This window comes from Notothenia rossii (genome assembly GCF_949606895.1).
Source record: "Notothenia rossii genome assembly, chromosome: 8".
In the NCBI taxonomy this organism is placed as follows: domain Eukaryota; kingdom Metazoa; phylum Chordata; class Actinopteri; order Perciformes; family Nototheniidae; genus Notothenia; species Notothenia rossii.
In genome coordinates, this window is record NC_136906.1 from 72,238,987 (window position 1) to 72,255,413 (window position 16,427).

The 16,427-nt window shown below is 40.4% G+C and overlaps 1 protein-coding gene across 9 annotated transcripts in view; it reads right to left on the reverse strand.

Moving 5' to 3' along the window:
- Positions 1 to 939: 939 nt before the first annotated feature.
- gphnb (gephyrin b) overlaps positions 940 to 16,427 on the reverse strand; it is an 82,233-nt gene continuing 66,745 nt past the window's right edge. For 4 of the 9 annotated variants that reach the window (XM_079647073.1, XM_079647071.1, XM_079647069.1 and 1 more), the window contains 14 exons: positions 16,054 to 16,096; positions 14,251 to 14,388; positions 11,262 to 11,354; positions 9,267 to 9,322; positions 8,675 to 8,794; positions 8,321 to 8,379; positions 7,632 to 7,785; positions 5,899 to 6,020; positions 5,507 to 5,594; positions 4,610 to 4,683; positions 4,318 to 4,382; positions 4,092 to 4,195; positions 3,120 to 3,216; positions 941 to 2,267 (listed from right to left, as the gene is read on the reverse strand). In XM_079647073.1, coding sequence (XP_079503199.1) covers positions 2,134 to 2,267; positions 3,120 to 3,216; positions 4,092 to 4,195; positions 4,318 to 4,382; positions 4,610 to 4,683; positions 5,507 to 5,594; positions 5,899 to 6,020; positions 7,632 to 7,785; positions 8,321 to 8,379; positions 8,675 to 8,794; positions 9,267 to 9,322; positions 11,262 to 11,354; positions 14,251 to 14,388; positions 16,054 to 16,096 — 1,347 coding nt within the window. In that variant the 3' untranslated portion in view covers positions 941 to 2,133. Of the gene's footprint in view, positions 2,268 to 3,101; positions 3,217 to 4,091; positions 4,196 to 4,314; positions 4,383 to 4,609; positions 4,684 to 5,506; positions 5,595 to 5,898; positions 6,021 to 7,631; positions 7,786 to 8,320; positions 8,380 to 8,674; positions 8,795 to 9,266; positions 9,323 to 11,261; positions 11,355 to 14,250; positions 14,389 to 16,053; positions 16,097 to 16,427 lie in introns of all 9 variants that reach the window. The other 5 variants (XM_079647072.1, XM_079647067.1, XM_079647068.1 and 2 more) reach the window with 4 other exon arrangements.

The window sequence follows — 16,427 nt, forward strand, 5'->3', positions numbered from 1 at the left end:
TACACATTCACATAGATTAATTCAACTAAGTTCATGTCACAGCATTAATCATCAGCAACTAATGGGATCTACTGTCATTCTACCTGGCAGAGCAGAACAGAAATGGTCTAATCTCATACAGCCACAGAAATATCTACACCAAAGCCCGAGGCTGCCTTTTCCTGCTGTATTTTCTATTAGGTTAATCCCTTTTGACACTTCTGTGCTTAACCTCTCTTCCTCATTAGGATAACTCCTGCCAGTTCCCGATTCTTAAATACTTACCTTCCTAGAAAGAAAGACAGCTAAAATCCCCTTTGCTTCACAGCGCTTCATTCAAATGCAGCTGTTTTTTCCTTGTTCGTCTAAGAAGCTTTGGTGGAAAGTACCAACTGCACACATTTCCATTCATTTTGGGACTTTTTTTCATCTTAACTTGTCAAATATATTCTTTTTTTTTTTTTTTTTTTTAACTCTGAAGGACTCAAACAGTCATTTCAATTAAACCAAAAGAGAATTCTAGAAATGAAATAGGTCTTTGGTAGAGCTGTTAACAACTCAAAGAGAACAACCCAAAACAGGACAAGGAACCAAACCTGACCCTGCTTTTTTGTAAAAAGTCAAGAAAAATAAAATTCCCTTTCAAATAAATGTGGTGGAGTAGAAAGTACACAATTTCCCTTCGAAAAATAAACAACTAGAGATATAATGTTGCATAAAATGGAAATATTCCTGTCAAGTACCTCAACATTTTATGTATAGAATACAAACTATAGTGCAGTAGTTACAGTAGTTTGTTTCCACCAATGCAAAGGAGGGAAAACGTTCATATTAATGCAGTTAAGCACATTCCCATTGGGAACTGACTGCACATGGACCGGTGCGTAAGGAAAGTAAGACCATTGCTCATTCATTCATAATTCACAGACTTTCTCTAACCTCAGGCTATCAAACTTAGTAGCAAAGAAGAAAATCACTATTTTTTTCTTTCGATATATTTTATTAAAAAAGGAAAACCAACAAGAACTTTTTTACATAATGATCAAGGATTTTTATTATCTTAGTCTCTTTCATCAGTTTCATATCATTACAGAAAATGTTATAGTACAGCGTTGTTCAATGTCTCCTCATTGCTTAATAATTTCCGTAGGAGTGCTGGTCACATATATCTGTACAATATGGTTCTCTTTTTTTCTGTACATTTTTTGTGAAGTTGGTTAAAAAGGCTGTCAGCACTTAAAGAAGCTGTTTCTTTTCTTTCATTTTTTATTCTTAAATATTTGATCAAATAAAAGATTATTTTTCCCAGGTTAAGCCTGCCCCTGGGGGGGGTTAGGGCAGGGTTTACACCCGGTCACCGTGAATATAAGGAAGCTTCAGGGTCTGGGCAGACTGGGGTGTGCCCCCCCCCACCTCCCCATCCCAACATCACCTCTTCCCTGCCCAGGCATTTGGCACTGCGCACATAAACAAGACTCACAAGATAAACAACAAGCAAAGCTCTTTGTGAAGCCAATATGATGCATACTAATGAGAGAAAAACAGAAGTGTCACCTTGATAGGCGCTCAAAAGAGGAAGTGGTCTTGATGTGCCCCCTCTTCCTTGTAGCTGAGCACCGTGGGAAATCTGGAGTCTTCCTCAATGTTTTCGTCATTTTCAAAAAACAGATTATTTTTTTCCACTAAAGATGAGAAAATAATATTTTTCTTTTTTTGTCCTGGCAGGCACCTACAGCTGTCTATTAAAATGCTACTGCTATAGATAAGGTCTAGCATTGAACACACAAAGCAATTGCAATGAAAGGAACGAAGTTGCCTTAATATAATAATGATAATAAGAAGAATAATGATAATAATAATAAGAATAATCATAATAATATATTACAGAATAAATCTCTTTTTATAATTAGATTTTTTCATTAAAAGTTATATTTTCTTTGTTTGAAATACTATAATCTTTTTTAAATTAATTTTTTCATATGTATCTAGGTTGTGATCAAGATGTTGACTATACCTCAACGTTATCCAAATCAATAAAAACTAGCTGTGCCGTTGCATATTACAGAATAGTCAATGATATGTGGACATGCACCGTGAACCACCCATTCCAACCCTCGCTATATAACGCCGACGCTCCGTCCCTCTGTGATGACATCATAGCCGGCCGATGACCATGACGTCAACCACCTCGCCCTTGTGCAGCTCCACGTATTGCTCTGTTTTTGGAGGTAGCATCAGGAGCCCGTTAGCACTGCGCATGCTCATCAGCCTGCTGCTCACCTGGTTCCCTGCAGCAGAGAGACAACAGAAGACTTTATAGCAGGACCCATAAAATACATTTGTATTTTTGTGTTTAATCCCATCACACTGACATGTTTAATATGGTCACACATTTGATCAAGTTTTGCAGTTTGACAGTTTCTCCATCCGTCAATGTATAACTGTAAACATAAAAGAAACTACCAAGGCCAAGTGCTCTAATCTGTAAATGCAGGAAACCTAAGGTGTAAGTGGTATAAACAAATACTTACAGTGTCTATATACATTTTTATTATTTCTGTCCCAAAGAAGACTCTGAAGTTGCATCGGTCATTATAACTAAAGTTAGAACTTTTAACATAACTTTCCATACAAAGAAAATCCCCAAAATACACAACATATTTGCATAGAAAAAAACTTGAGGCTCGTGTAATGAAGAAACTACGGTTCAGTGAATGTATTCTTTGTAATATTGAGTATTTTTGGGACTCATAGTTAACAAAACGGGAAATAGAAAGCCTTGCTTAATATAAGGTGTTCTTCAAGCTAGGCATTGGTCAGTTATTGCCTGTTGGTTTGTATATTTATTTCCCTAAATCAGGAATGCCTTAGTTTTCTTTCCATAGTTGTATGCACCACCCCATATTAAGAATTCCTGTTTCCCATAACTAACTAAAGAGTACCTGTCCGATCAGCCATCAGAACCAAATATTTCATCCAGCTAACAGTTTGATTTTTTATTATTCTAACCTTGGATTGCTTGCTTGGCACAAAGCGCTAGATTAACAGTTATGCAACCAAGTTAGTGAACCGTATAAGCCTGATCCAGAACCAGAAGTGAGGCGTTCCAACATAATTGGTACCTGCTGTGGTTGAGGTACCTGTGCTCTGTGCCCACGGCAGAGGCTCCTGGTGATGCCATGTCAGAATGCAGCGGTGGTATTCAGGGCGAGGGTCTAACTTCACATCACAAGACAACTAGAGAGAAAACAAACAACGTCAATTATAATGATGCATGTCAACAAGTCATATTCATCCCCGTCGGTACTGTCTGTAATTGAAATAAATGTAATGTAGTGTAGAAATGTATACTACATTTTCTTTTCAGTACCTACTTTTTGATTGTTGTGTTTTATTTGCTTTAATTACTGTATGCTATTTTTATAGAATCCAGTAGTAGCAGTGACAACTCTCCCAACTTATTTGGCAAAGGTAAAGGTTTTTTCTGGATTACTATTCAATTTGGGTATGATGCCATCAGCTGAGGGAAAGGATCTGGCTACATCTGTGCTTCCAGGCCATCGCTCCCCCCACTAAGTGGCAGTAATGCATTCAAGTTGATTTCTAACTGCTTTATAACAGCAAATGATGTAGCACAGCTCTCTGGACAGCACCCATGATGGCAGGGAACCAGACCTCTCACTTGATGACGCTAGTTTGGGACACAAGCTGTGGCTGTTCAGTTTGTCTGATATTATTAGTTTCTTTCTTTACACTTATGCATATTCATGACCAGGGAGCAGGCCTTTAGGTCAGTGCGAGGCGTGTTTAGTTCCTTCAGTCGTCATAAATATGTATCAAGCGGTTGATGAAATTAGTATCAAATCATGAGTCAGGATGCAGTGTACTGGAATGATTCACCCTGAAACCTTAGTGCAAATATAATTGTAATGTTCCCATATTTAATGTTTCCTCTCTTTTGCAGGTTGTTCCTTTCTTGACCGTTGTTCATGTTTCATGGTTAAACAGAAAACCCTCTTCTTCCACCAGCAGTGCCTCAACAGATGGTGAACTTTGACATTTTGTGTCTCGGCCAGAGAGCCAGGCTTCCCTGGTTTCCCTGTGCATCCTACCCTCGCTTTGATGATGGTTGGCCTAGGGTCCAAAATGCCCTGCATCTTCCTCAAGGCAGGGATGACAAAAAGATTACAGGTGACAACAGCGGACACGGGGTTTCCTAGGACGAACGGACGGACAGAGAGAGGACGCAACAGGAGAGAAGAGGGAGAGAAATATATGAGTGACACCTCTTCAGAAACAGTGGACTGAATCTCTCTTTCTCTCAACTTCACACACTACCTGGGAGGGCAAAGATTAGTTTGCGAGCACCGTCCATGTCCATGGTGGCAAATGTTGTTGGTAAACTGAAAAAGAAAAAGAAACATGTGATTATTTTTTGATTGAAACCATTATAATAAATCTTGCATCTCACATTGTTTAACTTGAAAAATTACAACTTCATTTTTAAATATTAAGATGTTTTGATTCCAGTGCTGTAAAAATCTACATCTGAAATGTCAATTTGAATTCCCTGTTAAGCATGTGATAACTGTTGTGCTGCATGAGTATAACGTTTATTTAATTTCCTTACCCTGGTTTCATGAAAACACGACCAAAATGGATCTGAGCATGTAGATCAATATCCAGCACCTGCTTAAGATAGTCCTAAAAGGACATTGAAAATACAAATGTTTAACAACACAAAAGAGCCATACATAAAAACATGGGGGGAAAAATATCTAAAATTATTTAGATATACTAGATACAAATTAAGTTACATACAATGGGAGTGTATAATTGTTACCGTATCAATCTCATAAATAAGTCAACCCAGTCAACCCAAGAAAATATATTTTAGTTTTGGTTAGAGATGTCCCGATCCGATCACGTGATCGGGGATCGGAGCCGATCACGTGATTTTCAAAAGATCGGAATCGGGTGAAGTCTTAAAGTCATCCTGAGGCCTTAGTTTTGGTTTCAAATGACAGAACATCATGTATGTGTTGCTTCTTTGGGGCTTGTTTTCATAGACCTGGTTGCTTATTTCTCTCAAATCTGGCAACAGAGTGGGCAGGGCGCAGTGTCTAATTGTAGCAGTAAGCTAACGAGTACTGAAAGCTTTATTTAGTTTTGATCCAATGCTGCACAACTGAACTGATCCAATGCTGCTGTGAAAGAAAGAAGCTATATCCATGTTGGATAGAATATCCAATTTAAATAAAAAAATAACCTTAAAGGACAACTTGAATGCTTTTTTTCTTTTTTTTCTCTTAATGCATTGCATAAAGATCGGATCGGGAAAAATCGGTATCGGCAAATTGTCAAAATCAAATGATCGGAATCGGATCGGGAGAAAAAAAGGTGATCGGGACATCCCTAGTTTTGGTTGTTTTTTACAATTTGAAATAAAGGCTGTTGTTTCCCCCTCTCACCACAAGGTGTCAGTAAAAGACAGCGTCATGATAAAATATTTGCAGTGCCATCACACCTTCTCTCCCATGGACACTCCGCCTGAGGTGATGATGACATCAGCACGGCTGATGCCTTCATTCAGAGCGTTGAGAAGGTCATCGGGGCTGCAAAAACACACACACACACACACACACACACACACACACACACACACACACACACACACACACACACACACACACACACACACACACACACACACACACACACACACACACACACACACACACACACACACACACACACACACACACACACACACACACACACACACACACACACACACACACACACACACACACACACACACACTTATGCTAACAGCCAAATAGAGAAGTAGTTGTGGACGACGTATAGGGGACTGATGAACACTATAATAACAAGTGTAGTAGGAACATGAAGGCGTACTTGTCTCCCACGATGCCCAGGTTGATGGTGGGGTAGCCGTGCTCCTGGATGGTGGCCAGCAGGGTGGAGCGGTTGCTGTCCCTGATCTTCCCAGGATGGAGGTCGTCTTCTGGGTTCAGCAGCTACCAGGACACATGGGGAGGAATTAAACATTAGAAACACTACTTATACATTCAACATCCGTCGTGTTTTAGGGTCAGTGTAAGTATATTTGGCTTTATCATTATTCAGGAAATGATTTTATCTCTTTTGGTGGTAGTGAGTCTGATGGGCGTAGAAAAAATGATTCGCTAGACAGGTAGGTTTAAACTCTTGTTGGCAAACATCGCTTCTATTATATTATGACTATATTTAGCTAGTACTTGGCACTAGGACAATAACGGGATTTCCAGAAAGTGCCAGTGTGAAGTTTGAAAGGATCATTCGGTGTAGCTTGTGCTTTTAGATAGTGCTGGAATAATTAATCGATTAGTCGACTAACAGAAAAGTAATCGGAGTTCATTTTAACATTCAGTTCATTGCTATATTATTAATAAAAAAAGGCCATTGATTGATGATTCTGCATCTGGCTTTTCAGATGGATTTTGAACTTTTTACAAGAAAATAATTACTTTGAAGATGTTCCCTTTGGCTCCGGGAACTTAGTAGTAGATAATGTCTACTGTTTTGTATCATATTTTACCAGTGACTAATCGATTAATTGTAAAAAAAAAAGAATCAATTGATTATAAACATGGAATGAATATTGAAAGTAATCACAGGCTGCAGCCTTACATTCAGACAAACCCAAGAAAATAAAATGCTAAATCAATGATTTGCAGCCTTTGTAGGAACAACTGCATTATAGTGTGATATGTAATAGCATAATGTATGTCCTTTATTTGCATTCATACATTTTGACCTCCCTACTTTACATGGTAGAACTACAAATCTGAACTTGCCGTTTGATTGAGGAAAAGGAAAACAAGCATTTCTCAATGTTACAGATATTAAAGAAAAGCAACACCACAAATGAACATGCATCTAGTTCAGCAGGTTCACAGTGGCTTTACGGGCAGACAAGCTGCATACTTTCAGTTGTAAATGCCAGCTCTGCACAGATATTCAGTTTCACCCAAATTCGACATGGTCAATTTAACATTGCTGCAGGTAGAGAGTGTTAATGCAAGACACATCCTCTATATAATCAGACTTGCTCAAGGAAGGGGGAGATGAGGACAATAGCACTTCATATTTGGAATGTGACCATGGAGTAGCTGACTCACGACTGATTACACAATTCAGACATATCTGCACAGTGCCGAGAACAAGGTGTTATGGGTATCTAGAGTCTGCTGAGGATCTCCATGAAGGTTACACACCCAATGAAATTTAAACTGCACCATCAGTCACACAGAGAATGCACAAATATGATCCCAGCGTTAAAAGGAAACCACCTGGTCACAGATAAACACATCGTTCACAACTGAAAGCACACATGAATCGGCTGAGTGCGCATTCAGCTCTGAATGTTGTTCTGGTGTCCGCAGTCAAAGCAAACAATGTTGATTGTGCATAAATATGAACGAGGTGTGCTGTCAGAGAAGATGGCACGTTGGAGTTACCTTTAGAAGCTGAGGCTGAAGCTTTTTGGCAAATACAGATACAGTGTGTGAGTGCCAAGGCGTAACATTTCCTGAATTGAATGAAACATTTCAAGACGAAAACATGCACGTTTCTCCTAACCCCCTTACCTCATTTCCTGTGGACATGACGGCCACCACGGGGAATTTCTGCACCTCCACCTCTGTGACTCCCACAGTGGCCAGGAGACCAATCTCAGACGGGCCCATGTGGGTTCCCTTTGCAAGCACACACTCCCCCCGCTTAATGTCATGACCAATGGGCCTATAACGAGGAAGCAAAGTGGATTGTTTAGAGGGAAAGAGAGAGAGAAAGAAAGAATGCACTATGTTAAAACATGTATTATTAGTACAAATGTAACATAAATACAATTCTGGAGACATTTAGTGGATTTGACCCTACAAAAGGACCATTAGCAACTACATTTCATATCCAGTGTTGAATGCTTTCGAGTTGTTGACTTTCTTTTGTTAAACATGGTCCTAAACTAATCGGGACTTTTCTCCATTTTTTATTCTTTGTTCACTGAGGATGCATTCAGAAAAAACTGCGATTTCTCCAAGAATTAAAAGTAAAACGGGGCGATCAATCGATAGACACAATATTTCTTCGTGGGTAAAGTATTCCTTTAGGTATATATTTTTATAAAATCCTAATGATCATATGAAAACATCTAATATAATCTCAATTTTTCAGTATGAAAGTGCTTCTTATTTTATTTTTTATATATATATATTTTTTGATAGTGCTTCTTATAAGAGGCACTTAACAATACTAACCAACACAATAACACACTGACCTGATGTCCTGCCCCGGGCGAGCCTGGACGAGGATTCGTACTTCCAACTCTTCTGTGCCCTGAAAGACAAACCAGCCATCAGATCTATCAAAAGGAACACAACCAACTGTACAAGCCCAAATTAATTGTGTATTGTGCTAATCTTTGGGCTTAACCTATTCTCAGTGACATCTAAAACTACTATAATCCATTTTCAGCTGCTATGGCATTGGTAAAGAGACTCTAAATAGTATCTGCATTTGTTGGTGAATGTAAAACACAAGCCAGTGATGGCCTTTATGATGGGCTGCATTAACCACAGCTTGGGCGTCTTCCTGCCTCTTCATTGGAGGAAAGAGCAGAAGTCAAACTCACGTCTTCAGACTCGCGGAGCAGCTCGGTGTCTTCCACCTGCACTACAGCGTCGGCCCCGCATGGGATGGGGGCCCCCGTCGTCACCCTCATCACCTGGCCGGGCATCACTGTGTGGGTGGGCTGCAGAGTCACACAGAACAAAGCATTATGGTTTATCCTTTAACTTATAGCATATCATTTCCTTTTTTGAAGCATGTGTTCTGATTTTCTTCAATATGAGAAGTGGAGGTAGTCAATACATCTCTGTAGCCTGCTCTTGTCTCAGAGGTTTAATCTGTTTTATAGTTTGGCAGGACTTTTACTTTTTTGGCCACGCTTTGGGGCAAAGGGCTTTTCATCTCTGCTAAGGGAACACACTGGTGAGCAATTACAGCTGGCCAAGGCGTGAGGTGAAGGACAAAAGTGAAGTACTTTATTTTCATACACAGGTTGTGTGGGTGTTTGCGTGACAGGGACTGTGTGTGTGTGTGTGTGTGTGTGTGTGTGTGTGTGTGTGTGTGTGTGTGTGTGTGTGTGTGTGTGTGTGTGAGTTGGACTTTTTTTGTGAGCTAGAGAAAGCATGTGTGTCTAAATTGTCAACGTGGGCGCGGACCTGCTCTCCAGCTTGGGACTCTCCGATGATGAAGCGGTCGCCTGGGCCGTCAGCCGCTAAAATAAAAGAAAGATTTAATAGCATTACACACATGTACAGCTGAAAACGTGTGTGTGTGTGTGTGTGTGTGTGCAGGAGTGTGCCATTTAGTTGAGTCATTTTATTTCAGTGGGAAAAAGAATGAACAAATCGGAGGAGAAGGAGAAAGGGAGAGACATTTGATGTTGTCTAATTAAACATAATAATGAAAATACACACAGTAATGTCAACGGTTGAAGATCACAGAACCTTTGCATTATGCACTTTTTTATTAAATTCCTTTCCTTCAACCTATTTGTTCTGCTCTTTTACAGACTAAACACACAGGAACAAGAATGATGAAACACTAAAAAACACAATTCAAACTTAAATTCCTCCTAAATATTGCGAAATGTCCTTGGAGAGTGAGAAATGTGACATGAATATAGGATTACATGCTTCCACAATGGTAATCAAATACAAGTCTCGCACTGTTTCCCTTATGAAACACTTGGAAAGACCAAGTGGACAAACACAATCTGTTATTTAGTGATTTTTCAGAAATTGACACAATCCAAATGAGGGTTTTCCAACTCAGGGATCCAGATCTGGGGGTTGAGAAAGAAATACTGTGCTCTGGTGAAACTACTAGGTTATTGGGTCCTACCGCACACAAAGCCTAGGCTCTAAAATCTCTTAAATCTACACATGTAAACCTCGGCAGGCGCCAGGCCCTTAGGACAAGATTCATTTAATCCAGAGAGACCTGTGGTGCTCTGCTCCTCCATCAGCAAGAGCCAACAGCAGATGTTACATGCAAGAGTTTCTGAGCTGCCTGGAGCTAGCAAGCTGCCACCCTGCTCTCCAGGTTAACAGGCCCTCGATGCTTTAAGGATGCTCAGCAACTGTACGAATTCAACTATGACTGGACGCTGCAGGGGAAAAAAACCCTGTCTCTTTTGCCACTTATCTCCACCTGGCAGCTATGGAGGACAGCCCCCTCCATGTCCCACAATGCAATGCCTTATTCTCCCCTCAGCTCACGTTGGCAGAAGAAGCCCTCACAGGCTCCTGAGGCTGTTCTCCACTGTGTCCTGCTCCTCTCTAACCAGCACCATCAGTGCATTTGTACAGGAGGAGAGACACTGGGTAGTTCTCCAGCTTTATCTGTGTTGTTACTTCTGAAGCTGGATTAGGTTCACCAGTGATTGGTTACTTGAGTGTTAGGTCACATGTCAGGACCGTGTTTCATGCTACCCTCTATTATCCTTAAGTTAAATTATTCTCTTCATTAGATCTAGGACCAATTGTATTTCAGTGGTGTGTTACATTTCAGCATACACTAGTAAACGTACAATATAACAAGACAAGATTAAACATATTTGGTTCCAATGTGTTTCATAACTTTTTCTCCAGTTAATTAGGCATTAAAAATACCTTAAAACGGCTTATTGTTGAATGAAACATTGTGTTCTATATTTTAATTTAGAGAACCGTCATTGTATCAAATGAGCAGGAAATCACAACAATCTGTATATTGTATTTACTTATAAGGAAAAAAAGGATTTATAATAGTTTTTACAACTGATTTTAATTTATTTTACTCTATATCGATGGACCATTGCACACCAAAGCAAATGTATTGGCGGACTTCATTTACTTTATTTATTTTTACGGCCCTTAAAGTGCTTTACATATAAATGTATTGTATGTGAAAACCTTCTTTGGCAATAAAACTAATTATTATTTCGATTCTGAAATTTGAAAAAAAACTACATTTGGTTGTGGCGGGGCAATTTCTAAAGATTGGAAATTCCAGGCAGATTTTCTGGCTAACCGAGACTCCTCTGCTACTAAAAACGACTAGTATCAGCACATCTTGGTCTACATTATTTCAGCAGAACTGACCCCAATGCCAAATCTGAGACTGACGGGGACATATTTCAAATCAGCTGGCACAATATATACGGTTCTTACCTCTCACAGCATAACCATCCTTGACAGAGGCAGGGAAGGGTGGCAGGTTGTCTTTGGCATAAACGTCCTGAGCCAGGACTCGACCCATCCCATCTGTGGGAGAGGGGGGAGAGGGGGGAGAGGGGGGGGGGGACATGAGTATGAGAAGGGGAGCTGGGACTGTGCTTCTGATTCAGATCGAGATACAGCGTTGCATATGTGCGAGAGGTGTGTGTGTGTGTGTGTGTATATATGTGTGTGTGTTTTAAGAGAGACAGAGTGGGACACCACACGCACACGCACACGCACACACACACACACACACACACACACACACACACACACACACACACACACACACACACACACACACACACACACACACACACACACCATTTCTGTTTCAGCGTCACTAATTCACATACAACAAGTGCTGCTATCCAAATCCCAAAAAAAAGCCAGACAACTTAAGAACACCTGTGTAGGCAGAACAGAGACTCTGCATATAGACAATAGCTCAGAGAGAGTGAGGGAAGGAAGGAGAGAAAGATGGAGGAAACAGAGGCAGAGTGGGTGGAGGAGAGAAATCCTGGCACTAGAAATACCTTAAGCTGCTATGTGGCTATATAAAGCATTTTTCAGCGCCTTTATGCTGTGATTATGTGGGAGTTAATATGGAGATCTAAGCTTTGATATCAATGAAAATAATATGCATGTACACCCACACACATGCATACACACATCATGTCAAAGACAGTCATAACGAGTGGTTGTAAATGATATATCGACGTTGTAGAAGAAGACACACATGACTATTTGTGTCCAATCCTCACAGCTTGTTTTTCTTTAAGTCAACAGCATTTCACCTGTGTGTATTTTCGAGCTACTCCGTCCAAGCTGCTGTTCAAACTACGTGTTCAAACCAGTGTGTTGAAGCAGAGGATTGACTAAAAATAGAAGCTGAAATATGTGTTTGATCAGATGCTTTGAGAAACATCACATGAAGAAGGCCAAGGGTTTTAAAAGGGTTACATAACGGTGAATACATCTATGGACTTTGTGACATAACTCCTCCACATAACATGCTGGTAAAAACAATATGACATTTTAGAAGACTGTGAAAGTATATGCATGTGAACGAGGGAGGCGTGTGGTGCAGTGGGTTGTGCGTTGGTGTTGGGGTCAGGGGGTCACAGGTTCAAACCCCACTGCAGTCAGAATGTCGTTGTGTCCCTGAGACACTTCACCCCAAATTGCTCCTGTGGGGATTGTCCACAGTATTGAGTGTGTAAGTTGCTTTGGATAAAAGCGTCTAACATGTAAATATGAAATATGCTTATTGCCCATTTCCCATGTCTAAATGGTGCTTTTGCATTTAGTGTACAGACATGAGAGTGGTATTAATCTTCTATTCCTGTTGTCGTTAAGAAAATCAAAGTGTATTTCCAAGAAATGTAATGTTTTATGTGACTGGACAGATTTGAGGTATTTAGCATTACACTGTGTTATTGTTCTTTAATTATATGACCCAACAAAACCTCCTGAAGGATACAACAGTAAAAGAGTGGCATTCAATGCTGAATAATACATGTAAAAGAACATTGTGATGATGTGATAAGAGATACTTTAAATGCAAAAAAGCAGCTTAAGCACCAATGCATGTATAAACACATGCACACACTCCCAAGCACACATCCATGCACACCTCTCTAAATCCAGCAGGGGAGCTGCTCCAGCTGTTGTCTCTCTAAATATTTCATCTCTCATATCCCATCTTCCTCTCCTCCTCTCCCCACTGCCCTCCTCCCAGCTGTGCTCCTGCAAATCCTACAACTGACTCCCCTCTCAAGGAACATGAAACATGACTTTACACCCGGGAGAAGAAAGAGAGTTCCTGCTACCATCATTGATCTAGACGTCATGTGTGCCGCCGCAGGGTGTTCGTGCCCCCAATCTGTGCTACCCCTTCTTCTGAGATGAATTAAAGAGTGTGTGTCTCCGTCTCTGGCCCTCAGCCTGGCTCGGTGTCACTGAGGCCACGCTGCCAGAAGGCTGACGAGACCCACGGGGGCTAAACTAACTTCTCTGTGTATGTTTGTATCTGTTTAGACATGCAATTCTTAAAACAGAATATACCTACAGAGATACATTAAGCAATCAATTCCATCTTGAATGAAGCTATGAATGACTGAATACTGTTTCCATTTTGTGTCACTTTATTCTATTCTAGTTAAAATATGTGTATGTGTGTTCAATGTGTGTTTAGTGGCTGCCATGCACTTTTTTATTGTACAACCCTGTGTGTTAAAATGACTAATTAAGGAAACCTGTGGATTATTATAAAAAGTATACAAATTTAACCTGCAGCAAAACCGTGTGATCAAAAAATAATACAAATATGTGTAAATCATATTTCCATTTTCAAACTGGATGAGAGTGAACTAAAGCATTTGTAGACTTTTAAACTAAAGAGACACTAAAATGCTTATTCTGTTGAATATTCTCTGTTTGGTTTGTCACTAAATGCGACCCTTTCCACATACACATGTCCATATTTGTATTTATATCAATTAAAGCGTCATTAAAGACACTCTGTTCCATGAACTTTCTCAACAAAAGCAAACAACGAAGAGACGCCCAATGCAGCATTTCAAATAGTCTTGTCAATGTTGTGCAGCAGCAAATGCAAACAAAATATGAATCTTAAGGAATTGGTTGCATTTTATTAGATTTATTATTACAGTTATGTGTGCGAGCATTTTGCTGTCAGTGTGAGTGACACCAAGGCATGCAGACTGCTGATTCAGCGAGGAGTCCAGTTGTGGACGGAGAGAGTTTAAAAGCTGTCATGTGAACTTAGCGAGTGTGTGTCGCTGCATCCATCTGAAAGGTGCGACACATCGACATCCCAGCATGCCGAGCGGCTGCTGTCAGCAGACATCATGGGAAAGGGAACTGGAAATGCCACGGGGCAGGCGAACTATTTACGACGTAAAACTGTCCTCCTCACCTCTGTAGTTGATGATCTCAGTGCCCAGGACGGCGGTCATCTCCAGCACAGTGATGAAGGCCTTGTCCATGGAGGTGAGGGGGAAGGGGGACATGCGGTGCCTCCGGGCCACCTTGGTGATGTCCACTGCACTGTGACCTGGGGAGACAGGAGACATTACACACACTGTCAAAAAATCACAAAACAGGAACATTATAACTGTTCAAAATGACTCACCTTCAACATAAGCATGCAGTACAGTGTAGACCCTGACATATATTGGGAGGGTATCAATATTTGAGAACATCTGATCACAGAATATAAACTTATATTCTTTTTTTAAGCACATTACATTTTTAATATCGGGCATCTGAAATAGTTTTGACCAAGATTGCTTCCAAATGACCTCAAAAATATATTTGATGTACCGGAATTTAATGAAACTTATCCACTGACATTATGACAAAGTTTTAATTATTTTCAGCGCAATAATACAGAGAAATACATTCCATACTTAAACTTCAATTTATGAATGGTTATCATTGTTCCCAATCATTTGCAGGTTTGGATAAAACTAATGCACACGCTATGGACATTAGTTTTTATTTTAAGGACACTAAAGTGTGTCAACATTTACACATATACACACACATTTGGATAAGAAGTCTAAATGTAGTGCGTTCGTTAGAAAACCGAATGATTTCAGACATAGCTCCAAACCCCAAGCTTTGAACGGAAAAAGCCCAGCCTAAATCAGAGAACAGAGAACACGCTCCCCTTTTAAGCATTTTAATTCTTAAATAAGACGGTTTGAAAGTTAAGAGGAAGATAGAGCGGAGGGAGGGAACTCTGCAGGGAATCAATCCAGAGACAGTGCAGCCTCCAAAGGCAAGGAACTGAACCACTCAACTATCTCTGGAGACAGAATCTATATTTTAAGAATTTTCTTTTGGCCCAAGAGCTACAAAAAAAGTTTTTAAAAATCTACTAAGAGATTAGAACTGATTTGGGCGCATTGGGTTTGCGTCTGCAGCAGAGGTCGAATTTGAAGGGATATGATAATGCACACATGCAAACCAAACACATTTAGAAATAAATATATGGACTCATGTATTCCTCCAGTGCATGTGTGCAATTACACAACTGAAACACCATGAGGTGAAGAGATAGTCCTGTTTGTTTGCAGAATGTGTGGAACCAGCAGGATGGTAGAGGTGCTCGACAGCAGCCATGTTGGCCTAATAATACCTCTCTAATAATTCCAAAGGTAAAAGGAACAAAGCAAGGTGTAACTAATATGTAATCTGCTCTCTCTCTCCCCCCTTCTCTCTGTATCTCGCTCTCCCTCTGCCTCACTGCCTCACAGCGAAGAATAGACGCTGTGCTTTGATTTCCCTTGACCCAATTTCTCTCCTTTAAACATACACTTACGCTTCAGCAGCATATTCGGATGCTCAACATGAAGCTTAACAACCTCTTGCAAAACACCACGCACACACACACGCACACACACGCACACACACACACACACACACACACACACACACACACACACACACACACACACACACACACACACACACACACACACACACACACACACACACACACACACACACACACACACACACACACACACACACACACACACACACACACACACACACACACACACACACACACACACACACACACACACACACACAAACCATGCTCGCATTATCCCATCCATTTTAAATCTATGTATGCTTGTTTGAGAGCACACATTGTGACATACAAGAGAACACACAGGAGTGGTTTAGCATTTAGCAACTTAGAACTCACTTGATCTTAGGATATTTTCTTTGCTGCTGCATCGTGACTGCACCTAAAGATGGAGAGGGTGATTTGGAAAGAGACAAAGGGCAAAAGGAAAGAGAGAAAGCAGAGGTAGTGGTAATTTAAGATAAACCGGGCCGCACGTTTGACATGCTTGAGATGAGAAGCTGTTTATACAACAGTCAGAAGCATGTGTCACACTACACTGTGCACTTTGTCCTGCTGTTGTTGGGAGATGACTGCATCTCCTGCATTACAATTATTATCACTTACTGTACACTACATCACAGGTGATATTCACACTGATAAATGCACTGACATTTCATATCACTATTAGATTAGAAAAGGCATATACGGACAAAGGCAACAACATACAGAGT